The 20,999-nt window shown below is 31.4% G+C and overlaps 1 protein-coding gene across 5 annotated transcripts in view; it reads left to right on the top strand.

Annotated features, from left to right (window-relative positions):
* Lrp1b (LDL receptor related protein 1B) overlaps positions 1 to 20,999 on the top strand; it is a 1,779,935-nt gene that overhangs the window by 1,127,852 nt on the left and 631,084 nt on the right. For all 5 annotated transcript variants that reach the window (XM_078017329.1, XM_078017328.1, XM_078017330.1 and 2 more), the window contains exons 22-23: positions 2,589 to 2,789; positions 8,807 to 9,052. In XM_078017329.1, coding sequence (XP_077873455.1) covers positions 2,589 to 2,789; positions 8,807 to 9,052 — 447 coding nt within the window. The remainder of the gene's footprint in view (positions 1 to 2,588; positions 2,790 to 8,806; positions 9,053 to 20,999) is intronic.

Raw genomic sequence — 20,999 nt, 5'->3', positions numbered from 1 at the left:
ATTTTTTGAATTCTTAGTTTCTCATAGGTTTTATTTAGTTTTAATAGGTTTTACAATTATAATATCATATTTATTGATATTTTTCCTAATGTTTTACCTCATTCTTTCTATTATAAAATTACCTGAATTAGTATTTTCTTAACAATATAAAATTACATTATTTGTTTTATTAATGATGTTAAGGTAAAACTATATAATGTTTCTCCATTTATTTCAAACCCATTAGTGAAGTATCTGTCAATCGTATTTTAAGAGTATTTTACCTGTAATTAATGTTGAATATCATCAAATATATTTTTATCAACTATGAAACTGACCATGTGTTTTATATTTAACTTATAATAGTATGGGAATTAGTAATAATTTTATATAAATAAAATACTTTTGCACCAATATTTTAATTATGTTAAAATTTAATAATTCTTAAAGTTTAAGAAGTCACATAACTACATAGTGACTTTTGGAAATTATAATACTTTCCATTTTTCTTTTATTTATACTACTTATTTTATGAGCTTTTTGTATATGTGAGAAAATAACTAGTATTTATCCTTAGGTACTTTTTAAAATACCTTTATAATGTATAATCCAGAAAATATAATTAGGAGTAAAATAAAACAATGTGGAAAGGAAGAATAACTTGCAGTGTAAAAAGATATTTACTTGGACAACAAGTATTGTTTTTTGTGTTCACACAGATATTTTTGAAATATGCTAGAAAACAATGACCATTTTATTTTTTTTTTCTTTTAAAGCAGTAAAGTAAAATACATTTAGACAAGTTTAGATATTACACATTAACTACTAATTTTTTAAATAATATATGATATTATATTTCTGAAAGCATATGCATATGTCTAGTGAGAGGAGTTCAGATATTGAGGTTATGAATGTAATTACAGTAAATTCTGCTAAAATATTTACCTACACTAGGCTTCTGATTGGCACCTATAATATGTACCTAAATTGGGGGTTATGAAATGCACTAATGGCTGGACGCATACCTATAATACCACCAGCTAGGGAGGCTGAGGCAGAAGGAACATAAGTTCAAAGCAAGCTTCAACAACTTAGCGAGGCCCTCAGTACCTTAGAAAGATCTTGTCTCAAAATAAAAGTAAAAAAAGGAGCTGAGGATGTGTCTCCGTGGTTAAGTGGCCCTGGATTCAATCCCCAGTACCACCCCACCCCCCAAAAAAGAAAGTAAGTCACCGATATACAAATATATCTTTATGTATCTTTACATTTTACCTCTGAAAGTATTGTAATGAACTTTTAATTAGCCACAGAAACTTTTTTTAATATCACATGAAAATAATTTTAAACTAAAGAAAATATTACATCTTTTTTTTATTTATGTATGATAGCAGAATATATTACAATTCTCATTACATATATAAAGCACAATTGTTCATCTCTCTGGTTGTATATATATTATAGTCACACCAATTCATGTCTTCATACCTGTACTTTGGATAATAATGATCATCACATTCTACCAGCATTAATAACCCCATGCCCCCTCCCATCCTCTTCCACCCCTCTGCTCTATCTAGAGTTCATCTATTCCTCCCAGGCTTCCTCTCCCTATCTCACTAAGAATCAGCCTCCTTATATCAAAGAAAACACTTGGCATTTGGTTTTTTGGGATTGGCTAACTTCACTTAACATTATCTTCTCTAACTCCATCCATTCACTTACAAATGCCATGATTTTATTCTCTTTTATTGCTGAGTAATATTCCATTGTGTATATATGCCACTTTTTTAAATCCATTCATTTATTGAAGGAAATCTAGGTTGGTTCCACAGTTTAGCTATTGTTAATTGTGCTGCTATAAACATTGATATGGCTGCGTCCCTGTAGTATGTTATTTTTAAGTTTTTTGAGTATAGACCGAGGAGAGAAACTGGTCAAATGGTGGTTCGATTCCCAATTTTCCAAAAAATCTCCATACTGCCTTCCATATTGGCTGCACCAATTTGCATGCTCACCAGCAGTGTGTGAGTGTACCTTTTTCCTCACATCCTCGCCAACACTTATTGTTGTTTGTATGCTTAATAGCTGCCATTCTGACTGAAGTGAGATGAAATCTTAGAGTGGTTTTGATTTGCATTTCTCTAATTGCTAGTGTTGATGAACATTTTTTCACGTATTTATTGATTGATTGTACAATATCTTCTGAGAAGTGTCTCTTCAGGTCCTTGGCCCATTTATTGATTGGGTTATTTGTATTTTGCTGTTTAGCTTTTTAAGTTCTTTATATACCCTATTGATTACTGCTCTATCTGATGTGTGAGGGGTAAAGGTGTACTCCCAAGATGTAGGCTCTCTATTCACCTCACAGAATGTTTCTTTTGCTGAGAAGGAACTGCAAGTAAATATTACATTTTAAACTTTAAGAGCATTTTATCAATCAGGGCTAGAAGTATTCAAATTCTATCATGAAAACAAACTATTAGACTTTTGACAAACATTTCCTGCTAATGGTAAGTCATTCTGCCTTTGACTCAAAACAATAATGGCCACTCATTATTACAGTGACCTAACTACAAAAATTAAATGCATGTTGTTTCTGTTCTCTTAAGGGAGATGCATTAACAAAGCATGGGTATGTGATGGAGATATTGATTGTGAAGATCAATCAGATGAAGAAGACTGTGACAGTTTTATGTGTGGACCACCCAAGTACCCTTGTGCTAATGATACTTCAGTGTGCCTGCAGCCAGAAAAACTCTGCAATGGGAAAAAAGACTGTCCTGATGGTTCTGATGAAGGCGATCTGTGCGGTATTGCATATTTAATTGCATTTGCTTAACTCTGGAATTAGAACCAGTTAGTCCATTTGCTGTTACTTATTAGAGTATCATTCATTCCTTAACATTCATTCCCTTCAAATGTGACTTTTAGCATTGAACTTTACTTCATTTTTAGGTACTATAAAACATAGCACATCAGAAATTTAAATTGAAATATTTATAATCAGAAATTTCTTGAAACAGAAATAAAAACTAGACTGTATCCAGTTCCTTCAACAGTTACAGCATTGTACATATCATTTATATCTCCAAATGCCCCATGCTTTACCTGCAACTGAAATGATTATTATTGTCAGTAAGATGCTTAGAACAGGGGAACCTTTTTATTATTGACTGTGGGGTGTGGATTACTACCAGTCTGTGGATTTTGATATGCCTTCTCATAATTATGATAGAAGTAATTTTTTAGGAAAATAAAGAGACTGGCTAAAGAAACATGTAAATCTTCTCCAATATGCTATAATTTTCTCTCAAGTTTTTAGTTCTCCTACAATAGCTTTCTTTAGTATGCTTATCTAGTTAAAGAATGCTTTCAATGAGTTTTGAAGTCACTTTGCCTAGCCATCTACCTTATGCCAAGCAGTGCACATAAAGGAAAATCACATTTTCTCTTCTGTGGGGGAGATCACAGATTTATCAAGGAGATTTTTTAAAGCACGTTTTGTAGATAATAGTGAAGTTTCCATCAATAGAAGAACAAAGATGAGTTTATAGTATGATAAGAACAATAATGAGATGACTGTAGATTTTGATAAAATAGCTTTAGAAATAATGAGGCTGACTGAGCAAAATTAGGAAAGACAGTTGCTTTTAAACCTTAAGTTATCATATTTTAGTCTTAATTGAGTATTAAGAACATATGAGATGAGAGGACTGTTGCTATCTTCTAAATGTATGCAGTAAAACATCCTTTTCTTCAAAAGACTTGTAATTCTATAAACTGATCTTGAAACAATAAATGTAATCATCTGCTTTCAGTGAGGCTAAAGTGTAAACAACAAAGATTCAGACAAAAAAATAAAAAACAAAAACAAAAAAAAAAGAAAAGAAAAGCCCTTACAACTAAAATTAATTAAGCAATAAAATATTTACAAATAAAAGATGGCAGGATTTATTTGTCTCTTTTCACTTCCTTCCCTTCACACCTTTTCTCTTAACTGATCAAGTTGATGAAAGGCCTGCTGATGCGGGAAGCAAGTACAATTCTATCAGAAGGAAACTATCAATACTCGAAAAAGCAAGTTTGTAGTTATGGAAAGAGTCTAGACTTTGCCAAGCTAAAATTCTATTCTTTAATTACTTCAATTAATTTCCTAATAATTACAATATAGGCAATGATACCTATTAGGTAATCTTGGTAATGATGTCTGAAGCACTATAGATATTGAAGAATATTAGTGCTTTTTCACCTTTTCTTCATCCCTCAAGTTAAATGGACTAAGTAAAAGAGAGAAAATATAGATTATCAAAAATAAAGAGAGTGATAAGAGAACACATTCTGGTTTTCCTATCCTCCTCTTTCTGAATTATAAAAGAGAAAGGAAATTTCTTCTGAATTCATTTGTCTACTTCAGAATTGAAAATCATTTCTTGCTTTTCTAGTCACTCTATTATTTGGCTAATGAGCTTTGCTCAAATATTTCAAAGAATTACAGAGAGTGTAAGGTAGAAGAAAGTTGGTTGTGGAAATACCATAGAGGATAAAAAGACAGTTTTGTCCTGATTGTAGAATAAAAGCATATTGAACTACATAGGTCATTTTTCTTGCCCCATTAAGATGGTGAACACACTAAAGAACTAGAGCAGTGCAACTAAAAGCAAACACTAGTGGAACCATTGAATTGCCTTCTCTGTTTGTAATTAATATATATATATATATATAATTTATATATTTAATATGTAATTTATAATATAATATAATATATATAAACTATATATATTTAAATTAAGAATATAAATGTCTTAATCCTAGTGGACAATTATATTTTGTTAGGGGAATTTTAAATGAATTTAATACAGATATGCACATACAATATCAATGAGAAGAGAGTAGAATCATTAAAAAATGGAGCTTTTTATGCTTGTTATAAGGATATGTCAAATATAAACAAAGTTGGACATAGTAAAGCAGTAAGGATAGATTGTCTTCATTAATAACTACAGCAATAGGAAAAAGAGTTTCCTATGAATCAAACTCAACTTCATTGAAACCAAAACCAAAAAAAACCTTGAAGCTTCGAAATGCTGGAGTATGTAAAGTAAAAACACTAAGTGATATTAACATTGTGACTTGTCTGAGGTTGTTAACTAGTGCTTATCTGGAGGCAAACAAACTCCTCACACTATTTCATATACTACCTTTATGACAGGCAGCAGTGGCAGCAACTCCAAGTATCCACAGAGCAAAGAGAGTAACTTATCGCCTTGAATGTTTGCATTTCAAAAAGAATACTCTTCTCCTTAAGAAGAGAGTTCTGAAAAAAAAAAAAGAAGAAGAGAGTTCTGGGTGGTAAAAAAGTTACATCTCAAGGAGGTGGAGAATGGATTAATTGATTGATTTAATTTGTTCTTTTTTTGACCTACAAAAAAAAGTAGAATGTATATTAGCTTATTTTACATATATAGAGTGTAACTTGTTTTAATTAGGAGCCATTCTTTTTTTTTTCTCAACATTTTATTTTTGGGGGGGGGTTGCAGAGTAGTATTCTGCTATATTTATTTATTTATTTTTATTAGTTGCTCAAGACAATACAGTGATCTTGACATATCATACATTTGATTCAAATAGGGTATGAATTCTCATTTTTCCATGTGTACAAATTGCAGGATCACATGGTTATACATCCATGTGTATACATACAGCAATCCTAATGTCAGTTGTATTCTGCTGCCCTCCCTATCCCTACCTCCCCTCCCCTCCCTTTCCATCACCTCTCTCTACCCATTCAACTGTGACACTTATCTCTCTCTCTCTCTCTCTTTTTTCCCCTTCCCCCTCACACCATCCTATATGTATTTACCACAAAACAAGGAAAAGAGGTGGAAGGGAATGGGGGGGAGAAGGGGAATTGCACGGAAGATGGAAGGAGACCCTCACAGTTACACAAAACACATTCTCGTTGTACATGATGTGGAGTTTCACTGGTTGTGTATTCATATATGAACATAGGAAAGTTATGTCCAATTCATTCTATTGCGTTCCTATTCCCATTCTTCCTTCCTTCCTTTAGTCCCCTCTTTCTAATCCAATAAACTTCTATTCTTCCATCCCTACTTTATTATGAGTTAGCATCCTCATATCAGAGAGAACATACAGCCTTTGGTTTCTTGGGATTGGCTTATTTCACTTAGCATGATAGTCTCCATCTCTATCCCTTTACTGGAAAAAATAGAAAGTCATTCTTTCTTGTAGCTGAGTAATATTCCATTGTGTATATGTATCACATCTTCTTTATCCATTCATCTGTTAAAGGGCACCTAGGTTGTTCCATAACTTAGCTACTGTTATTGAGCTGTTGTAAATATTGATGTGGCTGTATCACTGTGTATGCTAATTTTAAGTCTTTTGGGTATATATCGAGGAGTGGAATAACTGAGTCAAGTGGTGGTTCCATTCTAAGTTTTCTGAGGAATCTCCATACCACTTTCCATAATGGTTGAACCAATTTGCAGTTCCACCAGCAATGTATGAGTGTCCCCTTTACCTCACATCCTCACCAACATTCATTGTTAATTGTAGAGAATGTATTTATAATTGCAAGTTTTTCAACATAATTAAGAGAAAGGTCAGGAACTTATCTATCAACAGATTTTGGCCAGAAGAAATAGGGAATTCCCGTTGCATCAATGAGCTTGTTCTTATAGACACTGCAAGGAATTAGTGTTCGTTTTAGGGAACTGTGAGACAATATTCTGATACTTAAATCTCTTTGTATGTTATATGTGGGTGGGTACAAATCATTTGTTCCATAGGGCCTCTAGTTTTTATAAACCAATGTTGAAACTATTGGAGAGGAGATGAAACTGACCACAGTACCATCAAGGACAGAGTCTTGTCAGATAATAAAAGTTTTCTAAAGAAGTTGCAGGGTTAATGACATGTTTTGAATTAAAGAAGAACTGACAAGGTATTGGCTGTTCAAGTATTGATCTTATCTTTATATATTCAGGTTTCTTTTGATATGAATTTTGTTTATCCTAAAATCCATCACTTAATTACACAGATATCAGAAAGAAGACATTTCAGTACTAAGAAAACCGAGATAGTTGAAATAAGCTAAAAACATTGTAACAATCTTTTTTCCTGCTGGGCACAATGGCATTTCTTTACAGTCATTCTCTTGAAAAGCGAATGTCAATTGAACTAAAATGGGGCAAATACTTTGAAATGACTGCTATTTTGAAATGATTGTGATTACTGGTGAGGAAACATATTTTAAGGAACCATGAATGAATCTATTTTTTCCTCCTACAATAATGCAGAACTTGAATTGAATTCTTAAAGAAAACAGTTAATACAATCATTTTCTTTTCTTATTACTGTAACATTTTTGATAAGGATAAATAATAATAAGTGTTTACCCATATACAAACATTAAAGATGTAAAAATGTTTATGGAAGCCTTACATTTCTGCTCACTTTTTATATCACCACAATTCACAAATTATTAGAAAACAGTATTTTTAGCTCATTTCAAAATACACAAAATGAAACTGGCTTTTAAAACCACTCAGAAACATTTTAAAAGCAAAGACTAAACTTCTTTTGACCTCATTACTCTGTATCTAACTATATACTCTCTGGTAGGTAGTAGTGTGGTTACAAAAACAGTAATCTGCTATTTTATGCAAAGGTGTAAGCATGTCATTTTGAAATTCTCAAGTAGACAATGCTGGTTCAATTTGGGAACAATTGTATACTTTTAGACAATATTTTTATATCCATCAAATATTTTTCTTTGTTTACTCAATGTTAGATATTTTTAGCTGCTAAGAATACACTGATGAACAGAACACATATTTTGTGGGCCCTCATGGATCCTAAAATTTGGCGAAGAAATAGAATGATAAATAAATATATCTAAATATTTTAAAAATATATAAACAAATATATATATTTACACATATATATTATATAAGCAAATGTCTCCTTAAATGAATGATATTAATAATGGAGAAAGTACTTTATACTGTTATGTCAGCCAAAATACCAGGGAGAACCTATTTTTAGTGTATTAATACTTAATTTTCATGGACTGATTGAATTTATTATAATAACCAATTGTAGGATATGATATATAAATTATCTAACAAAAATAAATACCTGCAGGGCTGGGGCTGTAGCTCAATGGTAGAGCACCTGTCTAATACATATGAGGTACTGGGTTCTATCCTCAGCACCACATAAAAAAATAAAGATATTGTGTCTATCTACAACTTAAAAAAAAATTGAAAAAAAAATACCTGCAGACAGTAAAGGATACAGAAATCCATTCTGCATTATCACTATAAATCAGATGATACATGTAGAAAAAAAAATATATATATTATGCATGTTTGCATATATGTGCATATACTTTTTTATTTAAAGCTTGGAGATAATTCAAGTATTTGTATCATGAATGTTTTTGCATAACTTTTGGAAAACATCTACAATTGAATTTTTCAGCTGTTAAATAGCTAAGTACAATCCTTCCAGTTATAACAGAAATATCAAACATATTTCATGTCTATGGGTTAAAGCAAACTGTACTCAAAAGTTTTCAAGAAATAAAAATCTCCCATTCCCAATCATATCACATAGAATGAAATTTTGTCATTGTTTATGTTCTATCATTATTCTTATTGTAACCTTCAAGAGGTTTCTCTTACCATCATTTACTGTATATTGACTTTAATTCCAGGCTTTCAGCATTGAGTTCAAGGATCAGTATTTAACTGAGGAAAACAATTGATATGACCTATAATCTGTTCCCCTTCTTTTATAGATGAATGTTCACTGAACAATGGAGGCTGTAGCAACCATTGTTCTGTTGTTCCCGGAAGAGGAATTGTCTGTTCTTGTCCTGAAGGACTTCAACTCAACAAAGACAATAAAACATGTGAAATTGTGGATTATTGTAGCAATCATCTGAAGTGCAGCCAAGTGTGCGAGCAGCACAAACACACAGTCAAGTGTTCATGTTATGAAGGGTGGAAGCTGGATGTGGATGGAGAAAGTTGCACAAGTGTTGGTAAGTGGGTGTTTTCTGTGTCTGCATGTATTTTAAAATAGATTTGGGGGGAAAAAACACCTTTGGAGAATTAATAGAAAGAATTCACCTCATTTTAGGTGTGACGATTAAGTATAATAGGTCATTTTAGTCTACTACAAAATCTCTGGAGAGAAAATATTACAATAATCCTTACTGTTGTAGCCCATGGAATTGTTACCATCAGATCATTTTGTTCTTAATGATTCCTTTCTTGACCATATTTCCTTCATGTGTATTTTTGGGGGTTACAAAATATTTACTCTATATCTGAGGGGGCAAAGCAAATAAAGACTTTAGAACCCTGTTATTTGAATTCTAATCCTGGGACTGGCATTTGTCATGTATGTAACACTAGGCAGGGTGCATGAAACTTCTTTAACCTCATTTTTCTCATTCTTCAAGAAACAATGTCCATTATAACATTTTCTTCCTTATATTCTATTCCAAGAATAACATAAAACACTTGTTACTTGTGAGGGTCTCATACTCATCAGATTCCTAGATGTTTAGGGAATGATGACTTGTCATTGTCTTCTCCAAATTATCAGACAGAATGTATGAATACTTATAAGTCCATGGATAAAACTGAAGGGGCTCTTGAATTTATTGGGTAAAATATTATACTTTCATTTTATTTAATTTCTACATGACAATTAGTATTTCTTCCAGTTGTGAATGTAAAGAAAAGACCACAGAAGTTATTACCAGCAGCAAAGAATTTCTAATAGAAATAATTGACATTTTTATATATATTTTAAAATATTACTTATGTTCATTCAGCCTTTGAAAATCTCTACTGATTCAATAATAGGTTTACTTAAACCCATTGTTCAATCTCATTATCAAATGCATTAATAAAATTCTGTCTCTGGAACTATCTTCTCAGCTTTTTCCAAGAGAGAAGAGAATGACAATAGGGACCAAATTATGTTAGCAAGGAAAGTTTAAATTTTATATCATCAAAATAAATAAATAAATAATAAGGGCCTTTTAACTACATAAAAAGTGTTTGTTTAATTTTAATAACTACATTTTAATATATTTATTTTCTTGCCTATATTTAATTTTTTCTCACCTCTTTTTAACTTTTTAATACTGTTCTTTCCTTCCTTCCTTCCTTCCTTCCTTCCTTCCTTCCTTCCTTCCTTCCTTCCTTCCTTCCTTCCTTCCTTCCTTCCTTCCTTCCTTTCTTTCTTTTTTCGTACCAGGGCTTGGACACAAAGACTATCAACCACTGAGTTACATCCACAGCCCTTTTTTCTTTTGCTTTTTTGTTTTGTTTTGAGTTGTTCTGAAAAAGGGTCTCACTAGGTGGCTTACAGCCTTGCTAAATTGCTGAGGTTAGCTTGGAACTGCAGTTCTCTTGCCTCAGCTTCTAGACCTGCTGGGATTATAGGCATGAGCCACTATACCCAGCACTTTTTAAAACTTTCTGAGGAGGTCCAAGGGCTTCATTAGACTGCTAAGAACCCATCATCATAAATCATTATTCATTTTGTTTTCTCAACTTATATTTTTCTTTTTCCTCTTCTCTAGAAATCCTACATATTATTTTCGCTCTAGTAGCTCAAATTTTTCTTTGTTAATTAAGACTTTTCCCAAATATTCTTTTTCTCCATTTGTTTCTCCTGTCAAAAACTAGAATATATTGTTTATAAAAATGTGGTCACATAAGTAGATGTCTGTTATATATTCCTATCTATCTTCCTTCCTAATTCTTCACCTCTCCAATGAAATAATAAGAATAATGAAGTCAGAAATCAAGTTATAAATTTTTTATTGTGTTTCATATGATGTCCAGATCAGTTTTGGGAAAAATATTCATTTGAAGGATATTATATTTTTAGAGGATATGAAGTTATTTTAATCCTTTATTTTAAATTTTATTTGTTTTGCAATTATTTTTATGGTTGCTTTCTCCTATTAATTTTTAAATCCTAGAGCATATGCTTAGCAGACATTTATTTTACTCTTTTTCTTTAAGATTCTTACAGACAGTAACTAGCATAAGAATCTGAAAAAAATAGCAAAGTGTTGTGATGATAATAGTCATTTAATTCATTTCTGTTCAGAATGGGGAAATTATAGATCAAACTTTGACCTAGAAATAATTATAATCATATTTCACATGAAAATTATCTCCAAAACTGGTTTTTGGAAATAGTTAATAAAATTATTAGCATATTTGGAGTTGTTTTGTATCGTATTAAATGAATAATAAACTTAATATTAGAATAATTCAACATTCAAATATAAGTGAGCAGGTGCAAAGATAATTGCCCTAATGGAATTGACCTCTTCTATTTCAGGTCAGAATGAAATTCTAAACATACTATGTCATTACTCATTGCCATATTTCACACCTGAATTTGCCAATAATTTAGGAGAAAAGCAAACATTTATTTTATCTTTTAAATTTAAATGAAACTTTTCTTATATGACTAGTTTCAAATATTGATAATCAATCTGTTCCTAAAAGAGAATGCACCAAATACCTAAAATATTTACATGATTTACAGAGTATGGGTATTTTTAATACCTGTTTCTAGGTATTAAAAATTATTTTTTATTTGAACCAATTTTGTGTGTATAAAAATCTCTTTATTTTGTATTGGTATCATCCCTTTTTGAAAAGCAGAAAATTCATAGTTCATTATAAATGAATGACTATGAAATCCTGGGCTATAAAAACAAAATTTCTCAATTCTTGTTCCTCTTTCTTTTCTTCCACCATTCTTCACTTGATTCCCTCTTTTGCTAATTTATTTTTTTTCTGTTGAATTCAATCCCTATTCTTATTCATCTTGGTATTTTAAAAAATTAATAAAAATACTGTAGGCTTTATGATGCACATTATTTACACCCATGACCCCCCATTGTTTTTCTCCTTGAATTTTCATATACTCTTGTTTCTTTCCACTATTTATTAAACTCTTTATTATCTGAGTTTTTATGCATTGCTGAACTGAGTTTATTTTAATTAAGTTCATACCTAACATTTTACCAATTAAATATAACGATCTTCCACAAATATTACATTTATGACCTTTATTTTTTAATTTCTTACATGTCTCACCTTTTTTTGGATATCTCATTAGCATATTTTATCAGTTCCTTATACATTCCCTCTTTAATTTATAACTATTGATTACCTTTCTCCTGAAATATTTTTATTAACTTATGAACATCCGAAATATTAGTGCTTATTCCATTTTTTTTAGCTCTCTGCTGGTTGTAAGTGTCTTATTGGCCAGTTTGCAACATAGTTAAAGAATATGTTAAAATATTATTGCATTCCTTTTTTATTTTCTCTTGACCTGAATTAGTTTAGAGTTTTATTATATTTCTTTTTTTATTTTCTTATTTTTTCTTTAGATTCTAATTACATGTGTGTTCCAGTTTACTTTAGTTTTTTAGCAAAGAGATATGGACACATGCACAAAAATTTATAATCACCATTTGGCCTACTGAGTCCATCACCCAGACCTTAATTTTTGCAGGTGTCTATGTGTATTCACATGGAGAGCTCCTGCTTCCTGAGACCTTCCTTTCTTACCTAAAATCTGATTACTGTGTCACTTGCATTTCCAACTATGCCATCTTTCCTTTTACCCAGTGTTATATCTTCAGGTGGCATCAGTTTACCACAAAATTAATTAGTTAAATATATTCTTTTATTCTCTTTCAAATGTCCATAGTTCTGTGTATGGTTCCTGTTTTCTTCTTTTACTTTTCCAGATCTTTGCTGCCCTGTCTCTCCACTCCTCTGATTTTTCCCTATAGCATCTCTAGGATTCAGCCTTCCTTCTGCAATTGAGTAGCATCTGCCCAGAGCAGAGGTCAGGGGATCCAGGTGTTCTAATGATGATGGCAGCCATCTCTCAGGCATGTGTGTTTTCAGCCTTAACCTCCAGTTTGTGAGGAGAAAATTGAAACTAGAATGAACATTGTACTTTAATGAAAAAGAGAAAAGGAAATTTAGATCAGGAAGATAACATGGAATAGGAAGGGGTTAATTCTATAATAAAGAAAACAGGGATGATAAGCAGATGGGATTCCCTAGGGAGCAATGAGAAGTAAAGATGAAGAAATCAGGAGATTGGCGCTATACGGTACTTATATAATTTGCTTTTGAAAAGATGACAATTTAATATCTCGGTTTCCTTCTAAATCTTCCACAATTTAAAGTTCTTCCTTATATGATTTGAACTCCAAGTCCAAGTTAATCTGTTGTTCAGGACCTCCTTCAGCTTGGCTCGTTTTCTTTCTTCAATCCTCCACTGTGGGCTTCCACTTCAGGCCCATTGTGTTTCCATCATTAGTAATGACAGTAAATGCACAATTGCCAAGAATGTATAATATACTGTCGTTTGTATCACTTCATTTTATCTTCACCTTCGTGTTCTCTGCCATTATCATTTATGACCTTTGGCATGCCAATATCTTTCACATTCACTTTGGAAATTTAAACCCTGTACATTCTTTAAAACTTCCTCATTTATGAATAACTTCTTTTTCCTTGAGAGAGAGACAGAGAGAGAGAGAGAGAGAGAGAGAGAGAGAGAGAGAGAGAGAGAATTTTTTTAATATTTATTTTTTTAGTTTTCAGTGAACACAACATCTTTATTTTATTTTTATGTGGTGCTGTGGATCGAACCCAGCACCTTGCGCATCCCACTTGAGCCACATCCCCAGCCCAAATTATGAATAATTTGTATTTAATTTTTTATTATTTCATTAATAGCCATTCTTTTTAAAATACCTAAAAAACAGTAGATTATTTTTTACTCCAAAGAAACCAGTTAGATATTAATAGGCTTTGATTTTTATATCTGTGGACACTGAGACCCAGAAATGTAACTATTTGTCCAGGGCCTTCAGCTAAAGAATGTTAAATCAAAGGGTTTGATTTTTCTTCCTTCTTATTCCAAAACAGAAAAATATCCATGCTACTAGAAAGATCCAGGGCCTCTCTCTCTTCTGTATGTATGCACACTCCCAAGATGCCTTTGAATACTTCCATGAGCTTACTTACTCCCAAGCTTTCTTAAAAGCTGAGAGTGAATGAAATTATTTTATACACCTTATAGAACATAAAATTTTTGTCACACATTCTTATTAAGTGTAATAACTTTCTGTATTTTAAGTAATTGGACCCTTTCTATTTTCTTTAACTACTGACTGTACCTCTCATTATCTTTTGGAGGTCACAGATGGGGATCGAGTTAGTTACATGTCTTACTTCATTACAGTATTATCATTGGTCTATTTTAGATTGTCTCATCTCTTCCTTTATTTTTGTCTCTAAAGCCCACTTTGCTTTTTCACCACTATCTTCAAAGGAACCCATCTCAATGTGGCTCATGTATTTTCTTGGAAAACAGATATTGTTGATTGATATATATGTGTATATATATATATATATATATATATATATATATATATATATATACACACACACATACACACATTTTTTACTTATATAAATGATACTGTCGTGTATATTATGTCACCTGCCTTTTTCAATCAACACATTTTTATTGCCTGTGTTCTGTGTGCAACTAACACAAAACTACTAACCACTAGATGGAATAACATGGTTTGCACCTATCACTTTTGCTTATCCATTGTACCATATAAACACATTCAAGTTTCCCACTATTTGTGCACCATTTGCTGTACCAATAATGCTTCTTCAGATATATACCTGTGTTCGTATAGATCTGTATGACATTTCTTTAAGATCATTACTGAATCTCAGAATGGACTTACATTTTCTATGACTAAGTGGAACCAGTTGTTCTTCAGAATGCTTGCACAGTCAACATTTGTACCAACAAAATGTTTCCAAGCTTAAACACCTTTGGCAGCTCCCAAAATTGTCCAGTTTTGTATTTGTTCACTAATATATAACAGTAAGATAATATAATCATTGCTGGGGTATGCATTTTCCTTATTATTAGAGTTTGAACATCTTCCCATATGCTTATTAGCCTTGTTGCTCTTTAATTTATTTTGACCATTTTCCTTTTAAAAGTATTAATTTTTCTTATTAATTTGTAGGAATTAACTCTATGTCCTCAACTATAGATGTTTCATATTTATTCTTCAGTCACTAACCTGTTAATTTCATTCACCTTTGTTGAACAATTCCTCTTTGTGTTTCTGCTTCACTTACTTCTTTCTCTGCTTACTTTCTCTAGAAATAATTTTTATCTCCTTCATATTTAACATCTTCTTGGTTAAATATTAATTTATTGATTTTTATAATAGTGCATTCATCTATGTAATCATTCAAGTAAAAGTCACTGTACTTGTCCTAGAAATACAAAGAATTTTTATTCTTTGCTTTACCTTTTATTCCAATGATCTCTCTCTCTCTCTTCCTCTCTCTGTCCCCTCCATCCCCCTGCCACACACCCCTCAGATGCAGATTCATAGCACTTTTTAATGGAATTAATAAGTTTTTAAAATAAAACTGACATCAAAAAAGAGCTATTTGAGAAAAAAATACCTAAAAATTTTTGAGAAAGCAAAAGGGAGGAAAGGGAGGAAACAACAAAAAGTGTTCTATAAAGATTGATGGGGAGCTGATGGCATGATCTTAAAGATACAATTTGAATAATTTTTGAGAGTCCATCTTGGACTTTATTCCATATAGTTTATTCTCCAAGCTTTTATGTCTGTCATACTGCAGCAATATTTGACTATCATTTACTCCCAAAATGGCTATAGTTTGAGGAATGTGGAAAGGAAGTAATAACATACATTGAGCCAAAGAAACGATACACCATTTACCACTTTATAAGGTTTTGCTCTGTAAAGTAAATTTATCTGATTATGGGGCAGAGAAATTCCAATAAATTCTTAAATATAAGAACAGAAAAGACAGTAAAAGCTCTGAAATGAGAAAGAAAACATTTTAACTGTAATATCATTTTTGTCTGATTTTCTATATATGATAAAGAATCAGGAGCTATTCATATAGAATTGCTAGTTATATAGTTATAATAATAATTTGCCCTGAAAAGACCTGTAATGAAGTCTTTTTTTTAGACAAGTCATCTTCTGCTTTCATATTTTGTCTTATAAAAATCATACTGTGAACCTGTAGTGGGACCTAAAGAAAATCAAAGAAAGGAGAATTGTAGACAGAAGAGATTAGGCTCTGAATGTCTGCTTGCTATATACTACATTTATAAACATGAAATTCATCACTATAAAAATGTAAATCGTAACCTTTGTTTTGTACGTATGTCAACTCATGTGCTACAGCAGAAAAATGACAAGCCACTTCTATATTAAGAATATGATATATTGGTTTGAACTGTTAACTTCAGTCATTTATGAGACAGATCTAGCATACTGAAGCACTATTAGACGATGGTAAAAATGGATGTCTTCTTAATAATTTACAGATATTCATTCCAAATTGAGTTTGCCCCCAAAGAAGTTCTTATAGCTACATCAAAATTGAAACAAACCTGAAATTTATTCATTGTATTTTATCTCCAAATAGTTTATGCAGGGTTTTTCTTGATTAAAGTAAAAACCATATAAGAATTGAGATTTTAAAATTCACTCTTCATGATGCCCCATTAGTTTACAAAATGACATATTGGATTATTCATTATAACCTTATTCTCTCTAAGGGGAAATAATAATTCAATCAGTCAATAGAAATCTTAAAGGTAGTGGTATTTGGGATTTTATCTCAATTCAGAATTCAAATATGAAAGAAATTAAGAATTTATTGATTTTTGAACTCCATTAAACTGTTTTATCAAATGTAACCAAGTAAATATTTATCAAAATATATTATTTCAGCCAAAATTGACCACAATAAATATAAGAATTTAGAAAATCACAGAGCAATTTTAATAAAATAGTCATTGTTTAGAGATTTCGAATGTGTTTTTAATTCATCATGAAATCTTTCAAACATGTTTAAAAACAATTGAGAACAATGTGTCCACAGTCAATATTTTTTAAATATTCAGAATTTGTCATTATGATTTAAATCATTTTGTAACTGTTATAAAATATTAGATAACTTCAAGTTCTCTGTTCATGTATTCTTAACTCCCCAGTGTTAGTTTCTTTTTTGAAATTGGCGTATCATTCTATTATTATAATTTGTGTTCTTAGAGAACAAGTAATACTGCTTGTATCGAGTGCATTCCTATCATCCCATCTGATGGGGAGTGAGAGGCAGGAGGAAGACCAGAAGTTCAAGGACAGTCTACTCAACTTAGAAAGCTTCTCTCTGAAATTTAAAGTAAAAAGGGGGAGCCAGGCATGGCAGCATATGCCTGTAATCCAATGGCTCCGGAGGCTGAGGCAGGAGGATTATGAGGTCAAAGAAGCAACTCAGTGAGACCCTGTCTCTAGATAAAAATATAAGAAAGAGCTGGGAATGTGGCTCAGTAGTTAAGCATCCCTGGGGTTAATCACCAGTTAGAAAGAAAGGAAGGGAGGGAGAGAGGGAAAGAAAAGAAAGAAATAGAAATTGGAATAAATGATCTTAATGTTCAAAAAGATAAAATAAAATAATATAAGGTAAAAAGGATTGGGGATGTAGTTCAAACGTAGAGCACTTCTGTAGAATGTGTAAGGTCTTAGGTTCAATCCCAGCCAAAATAAATTTATTTATTTATTTTATCAAGTCATACACAATATACACATCTGAAACTAGTTTCTTTGTACTACTGCATATAGTTTTGATATTTCTTCATGCATTTACTATAGCTCTGTTTATTCCACTGAACTGCATATAGCATTCTAGTTTGTAAAGAGATTAATGTTTGGTCAGTTCTTCCATGTTAAGGTCTTGGATGTTGTTTGCAGTGTTTTGCAATATCAAATGATGTTATAGCGTAAGTGTTTATGACGTTTACTGGTACACAAGCTGAAACACATATTCAAATGTGTCAGCATGTTCAGTTGCACATGTTTTGTTCTATTATAGCCAAATATATTCAAATGGTCATAGAAATACACACTCTCTTCAACAATGTATGAAATCTTCTGATTTTCTCAATCATTGCTAACATAAATCAGCACAAAGGATCAAATTCCTTCTCTCCATCTTATCAGCAACATTCACAACATGACATGTTAGCTATACAAATTTTTGTGACTCAGATTCTTCTTCTGCAGAATGACTTTGGGTTTTCTTGGTAATCTCTTTTGTTCTGTTTTATCAGTTTCTACTCTTTTTTTCTAATTTGAGTTCTTTATTTTTTTAATTCTTTAGTTGAAATATTACTCTTAAAAGGATGGATTTGCTATTTTATTCAAGTAGCACAAGCACACAGAGAAGAAACAGCACCAAATTTTTGGAATACTTTTTTTTTGTTTGTTTGTTTGTTTTGTTTTGTTTTGTTTTGTTTTGTTTTGTTTTGTTTTTGTACTGGGGATGGAACACAGGGTCACTTAACCACTGAGCCACTTGCTAAGTTGCTTAGGGCCTAAATTGCTGAGACTGGCTTTGAATTTGCAATCCTCCTCCCTTAGTCTCCTGAGCTACTGGGATTACAGACATACACCGACATGCTCAGCTAATCTTTCATTTTATAGTTGATAAAATTTTCAGAGATGAGCACAGTTATACAATAAGTCTGAATGAGGTAAAATCATGTAATCAAATGTGAACCTATACTATTAACAGTGAACAAGAGGTATTTGAACAATTTTTAGCCTTTACAAATTTCAACATTCATCAACCATATTTATTTCTTTAATAACAGTGGAATTGAGATATAATTCACATACCAGAAAATTCATCATTCCAAAATGCACAATGCAGTGCAACCACTACTGCAATCTAATTTTAGAATACTTTAATCAACTCCAAAACAAACCTCATGTCTATTAGCAATCACTCCCATCAATACCTACCTTAGGCCCTGGCAACCACTAATCTATTTTCTGCTTCTGTAGATTTGTCAATTCTGGCATTTTGCAGAAGTGGAACCATACAATATGTATATGTTCTTTTATGACTGGTTTCTTTCATTTGATATATTATTTTCATTGTTTCCAGTATATATCACTGCCTCATTTCTTTTATTGATAAGTAGTGTATCTGTTATATGGATATGCAACATTTTGTTTATTCATTCATCAGTTGATGGGCTTATTGATTGTTTCTATTTTGAGTTATTATGATAATGTTGCTATGAATATTCATGTACAAGGTTTTATGTCAACATGCATTTTCAATTCTCTTGGGTTATAACTAGAATTGAAATTGCTGGGTCATATAGGAACTAAATATGGTAATATCTAACATTCTGAAAAATAGCCAAAATGCTTTGCAAAGTGTCTGCATTATTTCAAATTCCACCAGCATTGTTTGAGGGTTCCAATTTCTCCACAAGTACTTGCCATCAGTTGTTATCATCTTTCTCTCTGATTAGAGTCATCATTAGGTATGAAGTGGTATTTCATTGTACTTTTAATGTAGATTTGACTGATGACTAATGTTGCTGTGCACATTTTTTTCTACTGATTATTGGTCAGTTCTGTATCGTTCAGGAAGAAATGTCCATTCAGATCTTTTAAATTGTGTAATTTGTACTTCATTATTGAATCAAAAATTGTTCCTTATTTTTACAACTCCCTTGTCAGATATATATTTTGGAAATATTTTTCCCCATCACTTGGTTTTTCTTTTACCCTCTAAATTCTTCCTTTTAAACACAAAAGTTTTAGATTTTGATGACAGTTTACTTTCTCCTTTATTGCTTATGCTTTATAGCTAATGCACAGTTTCTAATTGAAGATCACAAAATATTTCTATGTATTCTAATAGTTGTATAGTTGTGGCTCTTACATTTTATGATACATTTTGATTTTGTTTTTGAGTTATGAGATTAGTTGCTCTACCATTTGTTTGTATGTGAATATTCAGTTATCCCAGAACCATTTTTTTTTAAAGAAAATTTTCCTTCCCATTGAACAATTTCTGAGAATTGGATTTTAGGGTGACTCCAAACTACTGCCCCCTCTTATGATTTCTGAGTCATTTAAGACTATCGTTAAGCTGGGAAGAAAGTGATAGGATAAATACTTGTGAAAACACCACACATTTGGCTCTTCATATGTACATTCTGTGGTTTATTTTGAAAAAAAAAAAAAGCTTCTCATGAATTTTTGCAAAGCTTTGGTCCTTTCTTGTTAGTAGGAAAGAAATATTTTTGGATTCTTATTAAACCATTCAGAAGCTGCCTATGTTGTTATTTTTAATTGTTCACGCTTTCTTATACATACATTTAGTGCCATCTGTTTCTCTTTATTTTTGAATCCTGTAGGTTTTTGAGGTCTTCAATTTGCCTGCTACTAAATGTCTCATATTTCTATTTGAGGTCACATTATTAAAAAAAATTTAGTGATTATTTTTAGTTTTAAAGCATATAGGGAGATGACAGTTATTGTTACAAACTTTTAACATAATTGTACGCAAAGCATGTATTTGTTATTAAATTAATTATTTGCTTTCTCTTGAGACTGTGGACTGGAACAGGCCCATTTTTAAAATGTTTTGTGCTTAAAGAGAATGTGTCTCCTATTTTGATGATGTAGATTTAAATATATTTTCTTGTGGGCTGAGTTTTTTGTTTATTTTGTTATTCCAATTATCTTTATTTTGATTTCTTGTATGTACTCTATAAGATTGTGAGTTAAAATTATACAATATAATAATAAGCTTACAATTTCTCTCCATTTAATTCTTAGACTTTGCCTTATGTATTGTCTGCTTATATTATCACTCACACACCATTTCAGGAGTTTTATCTTATTGTTGAGTTATTGTTCTTATAATGTGATAGTAAACTTTCTTTCCACAAAGGCTATGTGCTATGAAGTCTACACTGGCTAATGTTAATTTTGATTCATGAGGAAACCAAGGCTCTTCATGCAT

This window comes from Ictidomys tridecemlineatus, chromosome 7 (assembly GCF_052094955.1).
Source record: "Ictidomys tridecemlineatus isolate mIctTri1 chromosome 7, mIctTri1.hap1, whole genome shotgun sequence".
Lineage (NCBI taxonomy): Eukaryota > Metazoa > Chordata > Mammalia > Rodentia > Sciuridae > Ictidomys > Ictidomys tridecemlineatus.
Note: the sequence above shows the minus strand (reverse complement) of the source record. Positions and strands in the feature narration are given on the sequence as shown.